The sequence below is a fragment of the Syngnathus leptorhynchus genome, chromosome 3, assembly GCF_054491065.1.
Source record: "Syngnathus leptorhynchus isolate UIUO chromosome 3, UIUO_Slep, whole genome shotgun sequence".
In the NCBI taxonomy this organism is placed as follows: domain Eukaryota; kingdom Metazoa; phylum Chordata; class Actinopteri; order Syngnathiformes; family Syngnathidae; genus Syngnathus; species Syngnathus leptorhynchus.
The window spans coordinates 20018996-20039487 of NC_141197.1; the positions used below are offsets into that span (position 1 = coordinate 20018996).

The 20492-nt window shown below is 41.3% G+C and overlaps 1 protein-coding gene across 1 annotated transcript in view; it reads right to left on the reverse strand.

Annotated features, from left to right (window-relative positions):
* Positions 1-20492, reverse strand: part of gpc6a (glypican 6a) — a 45536-nt gene that overhangs the window by 13072 nt on the left and 11972 nt on the right. The window contains exon 3 of the mRNA XM_085907449.1: positions 7302-7693. Coding sequence (XP_085763575.1) covers positions 7302-7693 — 392 coding nt within the window. The remainder of the gene's footprint in view (positions 1-7301; positions 7694-20492) is intronic.

Consider the following 20492-nt stretch of genomic DNA (forward strand, 5'->3'; position numbering starts at 1 on the left):
ACGATTGATTTCATGACACAATGCTTCGGGCCAATTTAAATTTAGGAATTTGGTCCATATATTATGGCACCGGACTATAAGGCGCACTGTCGGCTTTTGAGAAAATTTTAGGTTTTTAGGTGCGCCTTGTAGTTCGGAAAACACGGTACTCAAGATAAAATCAGGTTAGATACTATTTTATTCATCCCGCACTGAGAAATTTGAAACCTCGATTACGGTTACTGGACCGAGTTTGCAAACCACAGACTGGGTTGATAGTGTATGAATATTTCCTTAATGTATTCAGGATCCGCAAAAGAAAAAAAAACGAGACCAAGAGCTTGGAAATTAATTCTAACCCAAATGCAAGACCAATATTGCCCTCTGGACATTTTACCATTTTTAAAAAATTCAAGCAGAATTTTTGCCGGCGCAAACTACGGCTTCCATCGGGTGACGGTTTGATCAGCACCACACACACACGTCACGTGACCCGAGTGTAGAAATGTGCACGAGATAAAAGAAAGCGTGACAACAGGAGGTTTGCAAAACCCCGCCCGGCCTGATCTTTTGTGAAGGCTGCACATTTTGTGATGGGGCTGGCGCCACTGCCGTGGCTTGAGCCCAAGTGACAGGATTCTCACATATGCTTCCCTTCAGAGGTGAGGATGCAGAACGAGGAGTACATCTGATAATTGGCCTGTCAGCCTCTGCATTCGTGCCTCACTCCAGACTGTCCAGCATGTACTCGGGAGACTGCTTTATGTTAGAGACGCAAAATGGAGACTGCCGCCTGCATTCAAAGCCTTTGACTTTACACATTAGTATGATTCGTATGATTTAAAAAGACAATTTCACCAAGAAATTTCTCCAGACTTAAAATTCTCCCACTTACTTGTATATGTGTCTATTCCCTCTGTCTCCCATCCATCCATCCATCCATCCATCCATCCATCCATCCATCCATCCATCCATCCATCCATCCATCCATCCATCCATCCATCCATCCATCCATCCATCCATCCATCCATCCATCCATCCACCCACCCACCCCTCCCTCCCTCCCTCCCTCCCTCCATCCATCCATCCATCCATCCATCCATCCATCCATCCATCCATCCATCCATCCATCCATCCATCCATCCATCTACCCACCCCTCCATCCATCCATCCATCCATCCATCCATCCATCCATCCACCCACCCACCCCTCCATCCATCCACCCACCCATCCATCCATCCATCCATCCATCCATCCATCCATCCATCCATCCATCCATCCATCCATCCATCCATCCATCCATCCATCCATCTACCCACCCCTCCATCCATCTACCCACCCCTCCATCCACCCATCCATCCATCCATCCATCCATCCATCCATCCATCCATCCATCCATCCATCCATCCATCCATCCATCCATCCATCCACCCACCCCTCCCTCCCTCCCTCCCTCCCTCCCTCCCTCCCTCCCTCCCTCCATCCATCCATCCATCCATCCATCCATCCATCCATCCATCCATCCATCCATCCATCCACCCACCCCTCCACCCATCCATTCATCTACCCACCCCTCCACCCATCCATCCATCTCTTTATATGAATCAAGAAGGTACATAGTATCACAAAGCCAGTGACGCAAATATGACAAAATATTCAAGTCACAACACAATGGCAGAACACAGGGGGAGGAAGGAAACTGTGCACTTTAAAAACAGTATTGGTGACGTTTGAATCTGTGTAACTTTCATCATGTCTCTTGTTATCGCTGCGGTTTGTCTTTGATTTGGTTCAATGTGTGTGTTACTGTGTGGAGGAAACAAGCAGAAGAAAGAAGCTCAGGAAAAATACCACCATTGTGACACAGACTCTATTAGTGCACTTGCTGCCATTATTTGGCAGCTGGCAGCGAGGATCAAATTCGACATCTTTGACATTTGCAATCTGCCCCTGACACCACGCAATGTCTTGTAAGAAGCCGTTACGACTGGCTTGTCATTTTCCTCCGCTTGGTGTCATCTGCTTGTGTTATGGTGAATTGTTTATATCACCCGAGGAGTATCGTTAACACGGTGACATTTTTACAAAACAAGGGACATTTAACGGCCAACCCCCTCGCAAAATACTGTGCTGGGCTCGACGCGGGAACAGAGACTTTTAAGCGGTTGCTCTTAATAAATCCCAAAGCAGCCTTCAGAAAGACTTTTCTTTTTTAATCACCCACCCAATGTAGACATTTACCAGACATGAAATGATGCTTTGTTAAACACAGCCTGTCATGTGATATTCTATTTTAATTAGCAGAGGAATCCTTTCCTTGAGAAAGCGAGACAGAAATAAACAAGTACAAAACACATGTACTGTAGAGAAAGATTTTTTTAATTGCTTTTCTAAAACCTTGTGTTGCTTCCTGCTCAAATGCGTCATGAGTCAAATGCAGTAAGCCAATTTTTTTCTGTACAACATTCGTTCCAGATGTAAACGTGATGTAAAGCTGTCTACAGTCACATTCCACAGGAATTCAGGCCCATCTATTTTTTTTTTCCTTCCTGACATTGTTTATCCCATGCTCGCCGTGTGGCCCGCATGAAGGCTAATCCGCTAATCTTGTTAGCACATCTTTACACTTGAGTGACTGGAATATTGCACAGCGGGCTGAGGGTAAAATCATGGCGCGAGATGCCTCAGATCTGGTGGAAGACTAACACACACTAATCTGCTCATCTGATGCATAAGCTCTGCCGTAGTGCTGCATACTGGACTGCATGCTCGGGAAAACCATAACGAGACGTTGGCCTGCTCATCAACTTTCCGCTTTCAAAGCTCACCGTGAGCTGATCGTCTGTCAAACTAGCAAACTACCACAAATGGATTAACACGTTTTATCTTGAACAGTATAAAACCAGGGAGTCACCAACGAGCTCACCCGATAACACGGTCCATATAAAAAGTTACTGTCTATTATCAGTAGGTGAGTGATGAGAGACAGCTCACAGAGGACACTCGGAAATATTCGACAGGGTGTTGTCAGGCGCATATGGCGTGAACTCCCTTCAGGGCCTTAGCGGCTCGGTGCCACTTGTGAGGAATGACAATATCTTTTGCGAGCTAGCGAGGCCAATCAAGGAGAACACAGGTGGGACACCGAGACCCACGCCAAGAATTTGTCTCGGTCGTTCCGTCATAATTTTTGTCACTGAGCGCATTGGGCACGGGAGCACGTTGCCGACCCGCCTGTCCCCGCTCAATTACACGGCCATTAGTGTCGCTAGCACTACGCTTGATGTGTCATTGTGCAAAACAGATTGCCACTTGCTCCAAAGACAACCGTGGCCAGGAAAAACATTTTGGCAGGAACGTGATTGTCAGTAATCGCAACTGGATCTTGCAGAAAAAAAAAACAAAAAGCCGCAGAGTGATGTTCAAGTAATTCCTTACAAGAATCTTGTATATGCTCACAGAAGGTTAGCGTAAATCCGAAAATCCCCCCACATCAAACGCTGGCCCTCTGCAGCACCGACGAGCGATCTAATGTCTAATCATGGTGTCAGATTTGCGCACGGCAAGAAAGTAAAAGTGACTGGAATGAGTTTTAGAAGCTTGAGGGGGGAAATAACGCACAGATGATCAAAAAGCCGTTGAATGAAATGCTTTCATGATGACTTTAGTACTAAAAAACAAAATTACTATAAAGACCAACTGGTGTTTATTACAAAATGCCTAACTTGATGAGGGAGTAATTATAAGCACATCAGGCATATATCAGGGGGCCCGTAAAATAAAGAAACAAAAAACAATTACAAAGCCACGTTTTTTTTTAGAACACCCTGATAAACATTTACATTTATTTGTATTTGCTTTTATTTTTATTTTGCTTTGTCTTCACAAAAGAAAATCTGCTGTCAATTGCCTTACTTGAATAAATAAAGGTAAATAAATAAAAATACCACCAAGAAATTCCCAAAATTGAATGGTGGCTGAAAATGTGCTGTCAATTGGCTTACCTGGATAAATAAAGGTTAGTCAATAAAAAGAACTCCAACAAATTCCCAAAATTGAACGGTGGTTGCCCTGCCAATTTTATTTAGATTGTCCTTTTTTTCCCCCCACTCCATCAAACAACTCCCCTCAACTTGAGTCTCTGCACTCCTCATCTTCAATTGTAGAGAGGCTGCTGTGAATCAATGCATGTCTTGTGAGAATATTAACAATGTGGTCGGATGGGATTCCATGACAGAGCCCCTCCCTCCCGTCCACTGATCTATCCTGACAGCAACTATGTCATGTGGCATGTCTGGAGTAGCAGTCGGGACTGTTTCTTTAATTTCCAGAGACAAGCAAACATGTTAAAAGCCAGTCTCGTGCTAGTGGCGCGGCACCACCGGCTATTTAGTATCTCTTGAGGTTACATGACATGCATGGAGAATACCGTCGTCCCTCCGCATCGGTGCTTCGCAGATAAAAGCACATTCTCTGTCCACCTGAGGGAAGGCCGACATCCTATTCTGAATGTCAGAGGAAAAAAGAGCTCATTTGTTCGCAAGAGCATATCACGCTGCTCATGAGAAGGTGGATGAAGTGACTCAAAAAATTGAGAAGGAAAGATGAATGATTTTATTTTATTATTTTTAATAAATAGTCGGTCTGTATCATTTGGAAGCGAAACACAATGAAGCAAGTGCATCCTGTAAGAAGTCTACTGTTACTTTTTTCACGATCCTTTCATGCCTTTGTATTTGAAAGCACATGCTTCCGTTCATTCTTCCAACATTCAGCACAGATGAAAATCTTTTAATTAAAAAAGGCATCTTTGCCACAGCACGTTTCCCAATGATGTGCCAAACCTTTTCGGAGCCAGTCGCCATCTGCCGTCGCAGCGCTGCGGCCGGGGCCTCGTCCCAGGCAAGCTGTGAGCGCTCGCAGCCAGCGAGAGAGGACGACTCAACAGACGCTGAGTAAGAGGGTGAGAGACGACAGTGTGCCGTGCATCTGTGCCACCGTGGCTTTATTTGAAGATATTCCACTTTGGAATCACTATTTGCACTCGAGTCAACAGCCTCGACAGGTTTTTCCATCTGATAGCAAAGAGGGAAACTCGACAGGTATTATTTACTCTTTATTTGATTTTAGTTTAGACTTTTTTTATTTATTCTATTTTTCCTGAGGGGGTACTGTACATAAAGAGGACCCAAGACTTTATTTTATGTTTTTATTTTATATTCTATATTTTATTTTATTTATCATTTTATTTATTTATTTTATTTTTATTTATTCTATTTTCCCAGACATACAAAGAAAAGAGGACCCAACATCAGGAGCTGCTTCAACATAAATTCTTACACAGTAAAAGCATCCCGCAAGAATTAATATTGATGTCACCACCTGCTATGGACTGAGTCCAGCAACAGTCTCCAAGTTTATAAAATGCAGCCGAGTGCGATGAAATGGCACTTTCATAAAAAAGACAAAAGAAAATTCACATTTACCACGCAGTAAATGCCTCTATTACTTTTCAGCAAAGGCAATAAAACGGCAGGACTTTAAAATGCACCCACCGTATGTTGCAGATTAAGATCTTTGATCTCACTGTATCTTCCAGTTTGGGTAACAAGATCAGCATCATCCCTGTGAAAGACCCAACTTCCTTGCATCATCACGACTCAACATGCAGCAAGCAAGCTCATGCAGTCTAAGTGCTCTAAATACCCAAAGCGATGAAAAGGTCCAAATCCCCACAATCTTTTCCGAGCAGCTCGTAATGTGGCTGGACTGTGTTTTAAGTACCCGCAGGATCAAACTCTTAATGGTCATCATAAAGTGTAATCCAGAGAGATTCCGCTCTTAATCCAGGCATGAGTTCCGTGTCGGTGTTGAGTTGAATCCCGTTTTCTTTGTTTTCGTATCAGAGAAACATGGAAAATTGAACAGACAGATGGTGGTAAACTCGTTTTGCGTGTGGATGACATTTTTTTAAAAGCTTCAGATCGGTTTATTCCGTCCACGCAGTCACCAAAGGACACATCAACATCTACTCATGGTTTGATTTGTTGCGAGGCAGGTTCAAAATGTTTGGGATTGATTTACTGATTGACACTATCATCGATTCATTGTTGTGGGAGTACACACACAGATGTTGTCGATATTAAAAATAAAAAATAAAATCAAAGTACACATTCATACATTCTCCTCTGAAGATGAAACTGGAAATGTAACGTCACACAAATTCAATGACAAAGCATTTGACTTTGTTCCTAAATATTGCTGGACTTCTATGGCATGTGAAATAAGAAATATATATATTTTCATAAATGGTTAAAACCCCCGCAACTTTCCTTTATGTGCTAGCAGAATGAGCGACCTAATTTCCAGACATTTCTCTGGAGCTTCCTGTTGCTGCTTTGTTACAAAGGAACCAACCAGCATGTGCGCACTGGCGCATTGCTTCACACTGACGGCTTTGTCGTGCTCAAAAGATCTCGCTCTGTGGCTACACTCAAAGTTTCTCGCTAGGTGAACCACTGGCTAACAATTGTAAGTTAAGTCGAAAAGCACTAAACAGAGGTGGCTTGCTGTGCTCTTAGATTTGAATTGAGCCACAGCCCCCAGAGGGGAATATCTTTTCCGTGATTTGCTTTGACGCTCGCTAACAGTATTTTTTTTTTCTGGCAACAGTTGACAAGTGTGTGTGTGTGCTACCAACAACTGAAAAGTACAATGAAAGCAGCCAAGTCGTATCTGTCATCAGTCCAGACTGATCCAAAAGGACGTTGAAACTGACCTGAATTCATGACCGACTTGAAATTGGCCATGAGGCAGACGGACAGACAGAACGACAGACAGACAGAACGACAGACAGAACGACAGAATGACAGACAGAACGACAGACAGAGGAAATTCACCGCGGAGCCAAAGCTGCGAGAAGGGAAGGCAATTGCGAGGTCAAGGTGATTTGTCACGTCGAGTTACTTTTCCCCTCCACTTTATGGGCGGTCACCAAGCTGACAGCCTTCAGCGCTGCCTGCCACACTGTTTCCTGGCTGCACTTCATAATTGATGAGGGGGCAGGCAATGTGGGATTTGATCCTGACTGAGTGTGCCTTCTAGGTCGCCGACTGATGCATTGCTCGTTTCGCCCCTTCCTATCGGAAATCTCTGCTTTTAACGATTGACGACTATTTCCTAATCCACACATGAAGGTAAATCGTGTTTTTTAACAGTCCTTATAAATGCAAACAGCAAAAAAAATGTCATTTCGTGAATAGTGGAATACAGTACACAATAAAAGCAAACATTTGTTTGATTTTAAGCAGATGAGAACTCACCTTGGCAACCCGGTTGGCAACTTCCCGACCGACCATCAGGCCCTGTACAAAGGTCCGCGCTGCAATCAAAGCCCTGGTGACCTGCGCCTTGAGTTTCCTGGGCACATCTCCAAAAGGCTTGAGTTGATCCGAGTATTTACTGACACACTCCAGGTAATCGTCTGTGAAGTGGTACTGGGAGTTGAAAAGCTGGAACATCCGCTCCAGCAGCCTGGACCAGAAATCATTCAGCATCTCCTCCAGGTTGACATTTCCCCCCGTGTAGTAGCGCTTCAGCTCGATGAACAGGTCCTGGAACACCTCCGAGTTTCTCACGTATAGCTTCCCAAATGTCCTTGAGAACATGCTGCTCAGAGACCTCTCGGAATTATCCAGGAGTTCCAAGAAAAACTCTGAGTGGGGAGGAGAGACAAATGGCACCAGGTAATGACTTTTTAATGATCACTGTAACTGCCAATCAATAATAATCCTCATAAGAATAATAATCAGTATAATCAAAATAATAATATGAAGGTGGTCATATATGTGGATCAGGAACTAAAAAGTCATAGCAATAACTTTGCGCTTTATCGATTTTCTCCGACACATACAAAACTACAAAATGCCAAATAATAATGAGAAATCAGTTTCAAGGTTGAGACCGATACATGGTAGAAACAGACGGGTAGAAAGAGCGACAGCGTTTCGACAAAGAATGTCAATGAAGTCATTTCTGAAAGTATCCGAACCTTAAATGCTCTGCAGTCAGCACTAAAGCTGCATTCACTTCTCGGCAAAAGCAAAACAAAAAAAAAACAGTTTTAACCAGCAGGCCTGATTTGCTTGCATCTCCTGCGCGACGGCACGAAGACAACAACGCAGAAACCTCATAAACGGGATCCCATGTTCCTCCATCGACTAGGCAGCTCCTAATTAATGTCTCCTTGTCAGATATTCCTCCTACCTCTCTCTTTGTAAACACGCATGTGACACATGAATCAACATTTCACGTGTCGGGCTTGCTCATAAAACACCCGAGGCCTCATGAGCACGGTTGCCTTGTTAGACATTGGGGAGGGGGGGAAGAACAACAATTGTTCTTGTGATGCATCTGTTGTTTCCTTCAGGATTGCAAATAATGTTTTTTTGTAGAACCAATTATATTTTTAATTGATACATGACTCTAACACCGTATCCATGTTATGTGTTGTTGACTGTTGAGAGTAAACAAGCCTACGCACCACCAATGAAAAACAAAAATCTGTTGAACTCTAATTTAGTTGCAGTTTTAAGTTTCATCTGCTGTAGAATCTATTTGACATGTTTTTCATTATTTGAAGCGAGTCACGCTTCTTTTTTTTTTTCTGACCTGCTTTTACACCTACCTTTGTTTAAATATTGAAAGCCTGCGAGGCTTTTTCCAATTGGACCTAAATCAAGGACAAGCAGTCTCGTGTGGATTGAACATGTAAAGTTGGCTCAGTAAAAGCCGTTAAGAAGCTTTACAGATGGGTAAAATGGAGGAAGACAAATCATTCAAGCAATTTAATTTCACAAAATATGTTTGAATACTTGGATGAGCTATTTCGACGATACACTTTCCAAAATTTGAATTGGTTTCGCTATAGAGATGCTCCAGGCCTTTTTTGACTAATATTGAATAGCATCTTATTATGTGTTAAATGTTGGATTTTTGTTTTTTTTTGTGAATGTTGGATTTGTTTCTTTTATTATTATTTTGCTTTTTAACCATGGCTAGATGATACATTGTGAAACAAACTTAATACAAGGTTGAGACAGGCACTCGAGTTCATGCTTACAAAGACATTGTGAGTAAAATTGAGCCACGCCATTTCAAAGCATTTTTATTTTTTTTCTATTTTGCATTCTCAAATAGCCAGCATCATTGTGCAACTGTTTAGCTTGATGTGATTTCAAGAGCCGAGCCGTCGTAAATATTGCAGTGGAATTGCAGCTGCAGCTGGCCAACTCATTAATGGGACAAAATTCATATCAGGCCACATAATTATACGACTGAGAGTTATTGACCTTGCGCAGCGTTTAACAGCTTTGCAAAGAATAAACGGGTGTTTGCTTGCTGACAAAACGTCGTACATCAACAGTCAACCTAAATTAGATCAAAGGTCTGAGCGGGTAAATAAAAATCTAAAATGATGCGGTGAGAAAAAAGAAAAAAAAAGGGTGAGTTGGTAAGTAACTCTGAAACAGAAGATTGAGCTTTCCTTGAGCCTCTTAAAAAATGTCCAGGGATTATCCTTTTTTTTGTTTTTTGTTGAATCGCTGATGATGACGTTTCAATATTATACAACAGTAAAAGCACAAACAGACATTTTCTGAAATCTGTCACTCCTTTTTTTTTAAACCACTTTGTTGACCTTTTGACATTGACCAGCACCACTGATAACCATCTAAAGGTTTCTTTTAGAAGCTACCGTGAAATAATCAAAACATAATTATGTAAAAATGGGCTTTGCAGCAATTACATTTGTTCCAGAATATATTCTACTGAAGTCATTCTGAGTGTGACAAATCCATTTTCAAGAAGCACAAGGGATGCAGGGATATCGCCATAATTACTGGAAATAATTATCATGACTCATAAAAGGTGACCTTTTTATGATGGAGTTATTGTCATTTTAAAATGTAATGGATCAAACAAATAAATATATTTTGAGGCGTTATTCACTGAATATAATAATTTGATATCATTTCATACAACCAATAAATATATTTATTTATAAAAAAAATACAAAACCTCCGATCTTAAAATCAGCAACTTGTTGATGACATTTCTTGTGACTTCTGATGGCAACTCTAAGGAAAATCCTGCTCCACCACACGCTACAAAAAAAAAAGCTGTCCGTCATCTTGCAATTCTCGACTTTGAAGGCTAAAATGAAGCATCACGCATCGACGTGACATATGTGAAATAGTTCTCCATGACAAGGTCGCTTATTTGATGAGTGACGGCTCATCAATCTTCAATGAATTCATTTTGCATAGTAAATGAGAGTGAAAGCGTGGATGAGTTGCTCTCTTGACTTTGATGACAGTGCATTTTCATTAGATTGCGCCGTGTGTCGTGCCACCGCCGGTGAATTGCGTTCCCCTCACATACCTGCTGCATAGAGCAATAGAACTGACAACATCAATACGAGGTTCTCATAATTAAAAGGCCCTTTTATAAGATCCCGGGGAATGGCCGACCACTTTCACAAGGCCCATCAATCACCCACCGGCAGCTCATTTAAGCATCTTTAATATCACTGCAGCCACCATCTTTTCACAAACATCAATCGGTTTTTTGGCATCAAATAGAATCTCAGTTAAAATCTGTCCAAATGTTGATGGCGTAAACTGACAGACAGAATGGAGCGAAAGCCTACAGAAGTAACTTAATGCTCTCTGATAGGGGGGGGGGGGCACATATTTGCCTTGGATAATGTCCTTTTAGACATTAATGGTGCACAGCAAGCCAGCCAAACACGGCCATATTACAATTGTGCATCTGTTATATTAGAAGTGGTTCCGTGTCGTCCAAAGCCACCATCTGGCCCTGTAAATAAGGGATGAGTGGCTATCTGTGCCAATTTTCAAACTTTGTTGCGAGATCACTCTTCGGCACTTTGAGAGCAGGGACCATTAACTTGCGCTGACTAGACAATGGCAGAATCTTTATCTATTATAATCAATTTTGGTGGTGAGTGTGACGCAAAGATTGAAAGAAGTGATTTTGTATTGCAATTGGGAAGTGAAATTTGCATTTTGCAGCTCATCAAAACACAACAACTAGCAAATTAGAGAATCGGCGTTTTTTCAATAACTTAGCGGCGGAAAATTTGCGTACATCGCGTAAAATGCTTACGTCACCTACGCAAGGTGGAACACTTAATCAGCTTGTGTGAAGCTAAAGCTACGCTTCAAAATTTCAAAACATAAAGATGCAGTCTTTAACTTGCCATGTGCAAAGTTAAGTCATGCGATAATTCAGAAAGTTGTTGAAAAAGAAAAATGGAGAAAAGATTTCTACCAAGAAAATTGCAAAGTTGAACACAATTGATGTGGCTCATTCTTTCAGAACAAGTTGCCACTTCCAGAAGCTCTTCTCATCACATCTCAAAGCAGGAGAATAATTGTCCTTGAGGAAATTAATTAATTACCTTTTTGCACTGCCACGTACTCTCTGTGGAAAGTGGCTCTCAGTTAATGAATGATGAAAACCTGTCATATCTTTCACTGACACTCATTTTTCTGCTTGGAGTTCAGAGCCGCCGTGTCTTTGATTGTTTATGCACAAGAGAATTTTGATTTATGAACTAATTTCATTCAACGACACGATGTGACGACTCGCAAAACACCGAGCAGCTACCAGCCTGAATGGAAAATAAAAAGGTTCTTTGGTGGCGGCGGCGGCAAGTGCATTCCTCTTTATTCCACAACGTAATCCCTTGAACTAAAGACCTCGGGAATTCAAAAATATTTTTCTTTTCAACCTACTGTTGATAACGCAAGCTCCACTCAATCTGCATAAATAGTCTCATTGAAGCTTTTAAATTCACTGTGCAAAATAAGACGGCATAAGACACTTTCATTTCAGCCCATTTTTTTTTTTTTTCAAGCCCAAATCTTGTTGGGCTCCGTTTCTTGTGCAGATGTGGCGTTGTCACGTTGGAGGTGTTTTCCCAGCCCAATCAAGGAACCAGCTTGGGGAGAATTTAGCCAAGTCTGCAGGCACGAGGGGCGTGGCCAAGAAAGTCCCGCCTCCATTTGGCCACGCCTCCGCCTAAGCTGAAGACCATTACCTCTGATTTGGTCTGCTTGAAAAGAACTTCTCAGCTCAGACATTGAGTGTTTGTGTGTACTGCAACCCAGAGAGTGCATGTTGTCTGATTCACCCACTTTGCGTGTTACCATCCCAGTCAGAGTGTGTCAAACCAATTTGCGGGTGTAGGCTAGTTGTTCAACAGGTCGCATTTGTTATTTCAAGTAGTTTTCCTCTGTTTACCTTTGGAGTGACACCTTACGTTGCATTTGTATTTTTGTAGTTAAGAGTTGAATAGTTATATTTTTGCTCACAGAGATAGTGCATTTTATTTCCTCAGTCCCTCGGTTAGTTTAGTGGCATAGTCTATTTTTAGTTCTTTTTTTTTTTTTTTTGTAACTTGGGTGTCATTCGCTGCCTGGCTTTTTTTGTATTTGTGTTTATACTTGGTCTGCCCAGATCGGGGCTGCATTTATGACCGGCCTCCTGTCAAACTGCGTCGGTTGCCGTTAAGATAAATAACCCGATACAACTGTGCGAGCAAAGTCACACAAGCGACAACATTTTGGACTTGTCCGCAAAACTTTTAGCTGCTCAATTTAACAAGATAACACCATTCCAGATGCTGTCCTCTTTTGCCCCCCAAATGTATTGAAGGCGCACAATGCAACACAAGCACACACACAAACACACACACACACACACACACACACACACACTCGCTAGGTTGATCCTCTTCTTTGTTGTGAATGGAGTTCATCAGCCTGCGGCTCACACACGGACGGATGAAATGCTCTGATTTCAGCGACTGTTGTTTTCTATCTTCGGGGCACCGCAATGTGAGAAAGCCTGCAGAATGGGTTTGTTGTGGTCAAAAATAGCAAGTGCTACGGAATAAAAAATATTGTTCAGGAGCAGACAGGCTCTGTCAAGGGACTGTCTGTCGATTGGAAGAATAATGCGACAACTGCGCAGCTTCACTGATGGATGGGAAAAGGGGCCTGAAAGAATCCATTAAACCGCTCCCGATATTTGGGCACAACAGCGCAGAAGTAAAATCCGATTCAATGAATATTGCAGCTAGATTGAATTTTTCATTGCAAGAAATTGTGGACAATCCCAGGCTCTCAATTTGCAAATATTTCATTCAGACAATCGGTTCTAGCTGATGTTTGAAAAGACGTAAGTCACATGGCGCAAATCAATCCCTCGCATCATTTTAGTGTCTAGTGAAACAAAACGTGTTTTTGGAAATCCTCTTTAACCCAAGCAAGGTGTTTGTGAGAACACTGGTCAATTTCTGCCATGACACGACAGATGACCTGTCAAATATATATCTTCAGTGACAAAAGAACGTTTGGCTTGACATATTCTACATCTTTGATGGCTTATCTTCAAAGACGAGGATTCATTTCAAGACATATCTCGGTCAACCTTTTGGAAGCCCAGCCTGCATTTTCAACTCAAATTGAAGCCAGAGCAGATGAAAGAACCCAGAAGGCCAAATTATATTTAAGTGGCATTTACATGACATTTCTTTGCCTAACGTGCTAAATTAAATATTCCTTGCCAATACACACTTTTCATTCCTGACATTACCGTCACCAGATGTATGAATGTTAGATGATTCCAATACAGTTACAACATCTGGATTGTTTTTTTTTTTTTTTCCAGATGGCTGGAAGCAAATTAATAAAATAGCTGCTTTGAATAAACTATGCCGCAGGGCTCAGTAAGTGTTCTACTCGATGGCCATATATCAATAAATAGTTATTTGTCAAGTTCATTTAGGACGGCTGCTGCATCACGGCACATTATTTTGCCTCCAGAAGAGAATTCCCTCATTTTCCCTCACCATTGTGTAGCCAGAAAAATAGAGCTTTTTTTTTTTTAATGTGTTTGTTTGTTTTGTTTCTTCCTTTTTTTGTTGATCATGAGTTTCTGGTAGCAGAAATGTACAAGGTGACAACTGTCTAAAATCTCAGAAAGATTTTCATTAGAGGCATGTAAACACAATAAAAGGAGTAAAAATGCACATTTCGGCTAGCCCACGAGACACAAAGTTGAACGTTTGAACAATCCGATCTGCCTGAGTGACACGATGAAGCAGAAAGCCATTTTATTTTATTTTTTTGGCTCAGGTGACGGCTGTAAAGTGTTCACAGCAGGTAGCCGGCGTAATTTTTAGATAATGAGCCTTGGCAACTTTTAGAAGCTAAAAGTAGCACTCTTTGTAACACCTCATCGCTGCAGGTAGAGATTGACAAAAGGAGGCAGTTTTGATTCAAGGTCAAACTTTCATTTCCCAGATAAAGAGATATGCTATGACTTGATTTTACATTCCGGCACGGGAATTGCGAGTCACTATTGAGTACTTCCTAACCCCCCGTATCAATCCAGAATCTAGAATATACAAAAATTATTTGATGATTATAACAGGATACTTGGACCTGAAGAATTGTATTTCATCAAAAGCTAACAGTGTTGAATTCTGGCAATTTCCTCTGAGTCACTATCACAGCTTGCTTTTGAATGCTGAGCATGCTAATAGCAGTCTTGGGAATGTGACAATGGGCAAAATGAAATGAAACTAAATTAAAGTTTCTTCTCTGGCTCTAAAATGATGTGTTTGATTGTAATTATTAATTCCATCACTGCATTCATTCGAGTAACTCTGCGGTCAGACTTTCTGCAACTGCAAGAATAAAAGAACAACCCACAATTAGCAATTATAGAAAAAGTCTCAATCGAGTTGCATCCAGGATTTTTCATTTATTTTTGCTCAGTCATAGATGCTTTGCAAATACACAATTTCTACTATGAATGCACCATTTAATCACGACCCATTTCTGAACCGTTGCTGTAAGACTTGGATATTACCGCATGTGTCAAATCTGCAATGACAAAACAGTCAGTGCCGTTTTTACTGATGCTCAAGTTACCCTTTCCAAAAGTACCGCGTAATAGACTCGGGGCTCGAGACGACACCGCCCCTGGTCGTCATGGTAACGTGAAATGGTTCTCTTGATGCTGCTCCTAACATTAGATCGGAGATGAAAAGGTCTAACAATTCATGACGACAGACTGAAGAGGCCCACGGCGATCGTGTTTTTGAGCCGGACGGTTTATATTCAACCTGCTACAATTCTCTCACTTATATTTCAAAATCTCCCCAATAAAATTTTTTATGAATAAATAAAAAAAGATAAAAATAAAAAAATGCATAAATGCATAAATAAATAAATAAATAAATAAATCCTTGGTTGGTCTGTCACCACAATATGGAGAGTGTTTTGGATGAATGCAGCTGTGAGCTGTGGCGGCATTGCAAACTAAAAAGTGTGCACAGCACTAATCACTGTTGCGAATTGCTTTTGCGATCTATCATCATCATCCCGCATTAATTGTTGAACGATACAAGCGTAGCTTGGCTTTCGGGCTGAGCAAACTGTTATGATTTCCTTTTGGATGAATTATGGTGTCATAAGGCACCTTTTGCTCGGGGGCATCTCTGAGCCTGACACAGACTTGGCTCCTGACAGACACCCGGGAAGTCAATTAGCCAGGCTCAAAGAATCAAAGTCATTTCTTTCCACTGTGGATTAAAACTTGTTGAATAGAAAGGAGCAAATTGGCTGCACACACACACACTTTTGTTTCGGAGTCTGTGTATTAGCGAAGCCATGCGGGCTAATCTTTGCTGGATTCGTGTGCTGGAGTGATAAGATCAAAAGAGAAGCAAAGAATGTGCTGCGTGCGTGTGTTCTTCTTCGTCCTTGTCACCGATGTCATTTCGAAAGAAAAGAAAGTATTTTTCAGTCAAAAGAGAGATTGAAGCGCAAGCCACGGGTGATTTCACGACCTGTAAAGACTTTCTCATTTCTGTTTTCATTTAGCATCTTTGAGAAAATCTCATTGTTAGTGTTAGATGGTTTTTCAAAGTTTTGAATTACGTATTGAGTTGAAAATAATGTGGAAGGTTAGTGGTGCTTGGTTGGGGTGAGTCTGGAAGTAAGTAAGTTCCAATCTTTAATTATGGATACTCTCTTTTAAAATCTCTCAGCTTAGTGTTTTTCGTGTCAAGTTTTTAACCATCATTTCCAGTTTTATCCATGACAGCTAAATGTCCAATGATGTTTCAAAAACAAACTCATGAATGTGTCATGCGCAAGAAATAAGATAGAAATCAATTATGTCCATATTTGAATCTTTTCAAATGTACTTGCAAATATGTAACAATGTTCAAATAAGAAAATCAAATCAACTTAAAAGTGCATTCAAGTTATTTGCAAGTACAATGAAATAGTCCACATTGGCAGTTCCGCACTTCTGCGAAACACACCATTTCAAAGAAATCCCGTTTTTCCGAGCCCTTAGATTCTGTCCTCATCTAGGCAAGGGTGGCTATTCCTCTTCTAACCTCCCCTTGAAACTCACCGAGCAGCCGGACCGAGTTAGTTAGTCATCCATCGTGAAGCGCACAAGTGACAGCGGGTTGCGGCCTGCGCTAGTTGATGGAAGCTGCCAGCGACTCTCGGCTAAAGCGCTAGCGGACAGGCCCGCCTTCCTCCGAGAATTTCTGACATTCACTTAGTATAACACATGGGCACCAAAACAGAGGTTATTTATTCATGAACATTTCCAGGAACGCTGTGGTTTTATATTGCATCAGAAATGGACGTGGGACTGTCGTTGAGGTTTCGTCTTCACGACTATAATGAAGGCTCGAAATCAATGGCTGCCCTGGCCTCAGTGTCCCGATCCTCCTCGTCTCATTTAATGTCCTCTCTCTGACATTCTTGCGCCATTGGATGGCTGCTCCGTCCAATTGTCCTTCTTCAGTGGCCCGTTTCAAATGAGTAGGTCGAGTTTCATACGTATTTTGGGGAAAGACTTTTATCATCTATGGTGTCAAAAACGACATCCCTTTTCAAGGATACAAGATGGCTTAGGTGGTTTTGTAACAACCTTGTGCTTTTCTATTTTCGACCGGCAAACACATCTGTACAGTTTTCGGAACATTATCTGATTCGAGAGGATTGAAGTAGTCGAGGCCGCTTTTCCCGCAGCAGTTGCACAATTGTCACAAAAGACGGCTGCTAGATAATTTTTTTTTTTACTGTGAGGTTCAAGATCTTGATTGACAGGTGATGTTGCGTGCAGTGTTTGCTGGAATGTATATTATACGTAGATCCTATTTAGAACTTGACGGTCAGGTGTTCATATCTATTAATAGCTACAGTAGTGAAATTAATTTGCAGTGACAATGACGTAGCTTCTCATATTGCCTCCGAGCAATCGGTTCATCATATCATTAATTAGAAGAAAGAGAAGGCCATGACAAGCTGTACACGTTTAATGATGCCATTTCAAGGTCTTCAACTCTCACTGGGATTCCTTCAAAGAAAGTAGACCAGATTGAAGCCCGGAACCTCTGGGATCACAATTTTCAAGCCGATTCCCTGAAGGATTGCGCCATTTCGTCAGCGACGACATGGACTTTTCAAAATGTCAGCTTCGGCTTTTTCTACCATTGTCACGAGTCGGACTTTGTTTTGGAACGAAGGCGTTCGTCTATTTGAGGCTGGGTTACTCTTCTTAGGTTGCATTGGGACTTGATGAAATACTTCCGTTTAGTCCAAATCCCACCAACAACAGGCATCATTAAACAAACTACAGCACGTTGCCCAAATCTTCAGCAATGTATCAAGCGCCACATCTTTTATCAATTTATTCATTGCATAAATTATTAACACTATCAGCTAATTACATTATGCACAAAGGATTATCTTAATTGCAAATGACTCGATACACTCAAACACTGACTCAATAGTTAAACAATGCATAAGACTCCAAATGGGACAAATTAAGACAAATGATAAAAATCTTTAAGATTGATCTTTCTAAATGTAAACAAATCAATTGTTTGATCTATTATGACAAAATGGGTAATTCTAATTTCAGCTCACAGCTGAATTAAGAAAGTAGCATAATGAGGACCTTTGAGACTGATGCAACCATTTGATGTCAGCTATGAGTTGTTGCCATTTGACTTGGTAAGTACTTCACTGAACATAGACATGAATTATAAATGTAAAGAGCAAAGAGTTGGTGAGATGCTAATTTCGGGGAAATTAAAACTCCATTTTACCGATGATTTAAGACACGCTCACAAAAAGCTGCAGCGGGCTTTACAATTTGTTGCTTTATGTGAATGCAATGTCTTTTTCTACTGCAGCTCCAGAGCATCATTGATTTTGATGAGCTGCTTGTAAAGAAGTATCGCCGTCGTGTAAAAGTTGCGGAATTGAAATCGCTGGAAATAAAGACATAAAAACAGCTCTCAGAGACAGGGACATCATCACTCTTTGAAGTTGAGATTGAAAATGGCCGTGTGCAGAGAGCGCTTGATGGGAGAAAATGGCAATCAATCTATTATGTGCCATCATTTCATCTAAATAAAGTGTGTTTGCCTTGTTGGGCTAGCTGAAAAGATCCATCATACAAAGTCAGCGAGAAAAAAAAAAAAATCATTTGACAAATAGCAGTTGCTGAGAAGAACATTCGTGGGAATGAAATGTAGGATTGGACAGAATGAAATAAGAGTACATGCATTAGTAAAATGTTATGTGGTGAGATCTGTCACGAGAGGCGGTGCTCTTGGAAAAGTACACTGATAAGGATGCCAATTGATTGTGATGAGCTTGGTAGTTCTGTCACTACACTGTTTCTGGATTTCAGCAGTCTAGAATCTACGGCAGCCCTTTTATTGCATTTAATCATGGTGTACCATGTTGTTAGCTGTTAAGAGAAAACAAAAATCAAACATTTAATTGGACCCAGTTAGATCAGCTTCAACTGCCGGGATCGTCAGGGGAACTTCCTTCCCGTCTTCCGCGGCCACAAACTTGCTCTAAAGCTTTGACGGACTATGAAAAAGCATGTCAGACCTTGATCAGAAAGTGAGAAATGAGAGAGACCCTATTAGAAGGTGACGAGCCAGGAGGGAATGTAATAGCATCCATGGGCAGAAGCGCCTTTGGGCCTTGGGTCCTCGGCAACCGCCCACCTTCACGGTGACCATGATTAAGCTTACCAACACTTACTAAAACTTCCGTTTGGAGAAAAATGCCGCATCACCCAGTGTCTCTGGTAATTGGGGCCGCGGTAGCCGGCGGGAACATCGTGTAAATGCAGCATAACGAACACCTTCAACTCTGTCGACTCTCACTGGCTAATCACGGCTTTATTGGATCACACCAGGATAATTTATTTACAGTCATTAATCCAAAGTCATTGGCAGAATACTGTTTATGCAACACAGTGCATCGTTTTATTTGGAACAACCTAGCCAGATATCGCCTTGATTTTTTAAAAAAATAGATTTTTTGCAAGTGATCTGATGTATTTATGAATCTATAAAAAAGATCATTTATGTTTCACAAGACAGTTGAAGGTTGCAGCAGACTGCTGATATGAAAAAGACAGTAAATACAGTAAATGTAGCAGATATTGATTTATCCCAGAAATTGACCATGGTGGGATGCCGTGGCTCAGCTAACTCACTTCCCCACTACGCCTGTCAGGGGAATTGAAACGATAATGGGCTTTGTGTTTCAATCAAGGGATCACCTTTCAAAACACAACTTATTGGGTTTCCGCATCTGCATGCATTTGATGTTGAGAAACACAAAACGATACAATGTGATAACTGGCGTCACAAGCCTAAGCAGTCCTTTTCAATTGGGTGGGACCGCAGATTAGAGAGCACTGGGTCTTCTTCTTGAGTGTGATTTAGTTGAAATCGGGTGTGAATAAGGGATTGTTGACGGGAATGAGCGGCACAGCAGCTCTCAACACTGAGCAGAGCAGATCGACTGGGGCGCGATCAAAGAACTCGGTCGACCAAAGCTGCGGCTCAGCCCGAGCAGGCTTTAGCAACATGCTAAGCTGAGCCAGAAGACTGAACAACAGCACCTGCTCACAATGTACCACTACAAACTAACACAGTTTGACGAAGCAATTTTCAAATGTTGAGCAAAAAATATCGATATTTTGGTTAAAAATACTCAAAGTTAAAATATTAAAATGCAACGTCAACAAAAATGGGTTTCATCTGAAACCTGGACTTGTGGCTAATTGTGCAAAAAATAAGGATGGCTCAGTCAAGATACCTTGAGTGCCGTGAAAGACGCCATACAAATAAATTGTATTATTATTATTATTATTATTATTATTATTATTATTATATCTGGGTTTGAATCTCCAATGGAATATCTGTGTAAAAAAATGCTAAATTATTCCAAACTCTTCTTTGGCTTGGATCAACCCAAGGCAACAGATGCAATGAAAACATTAGAGGCCCCAGCACTGAACCCTGTGGAACACCAATGTGGAACGAAGAGCAACCAAGGCTAACACATTAATGT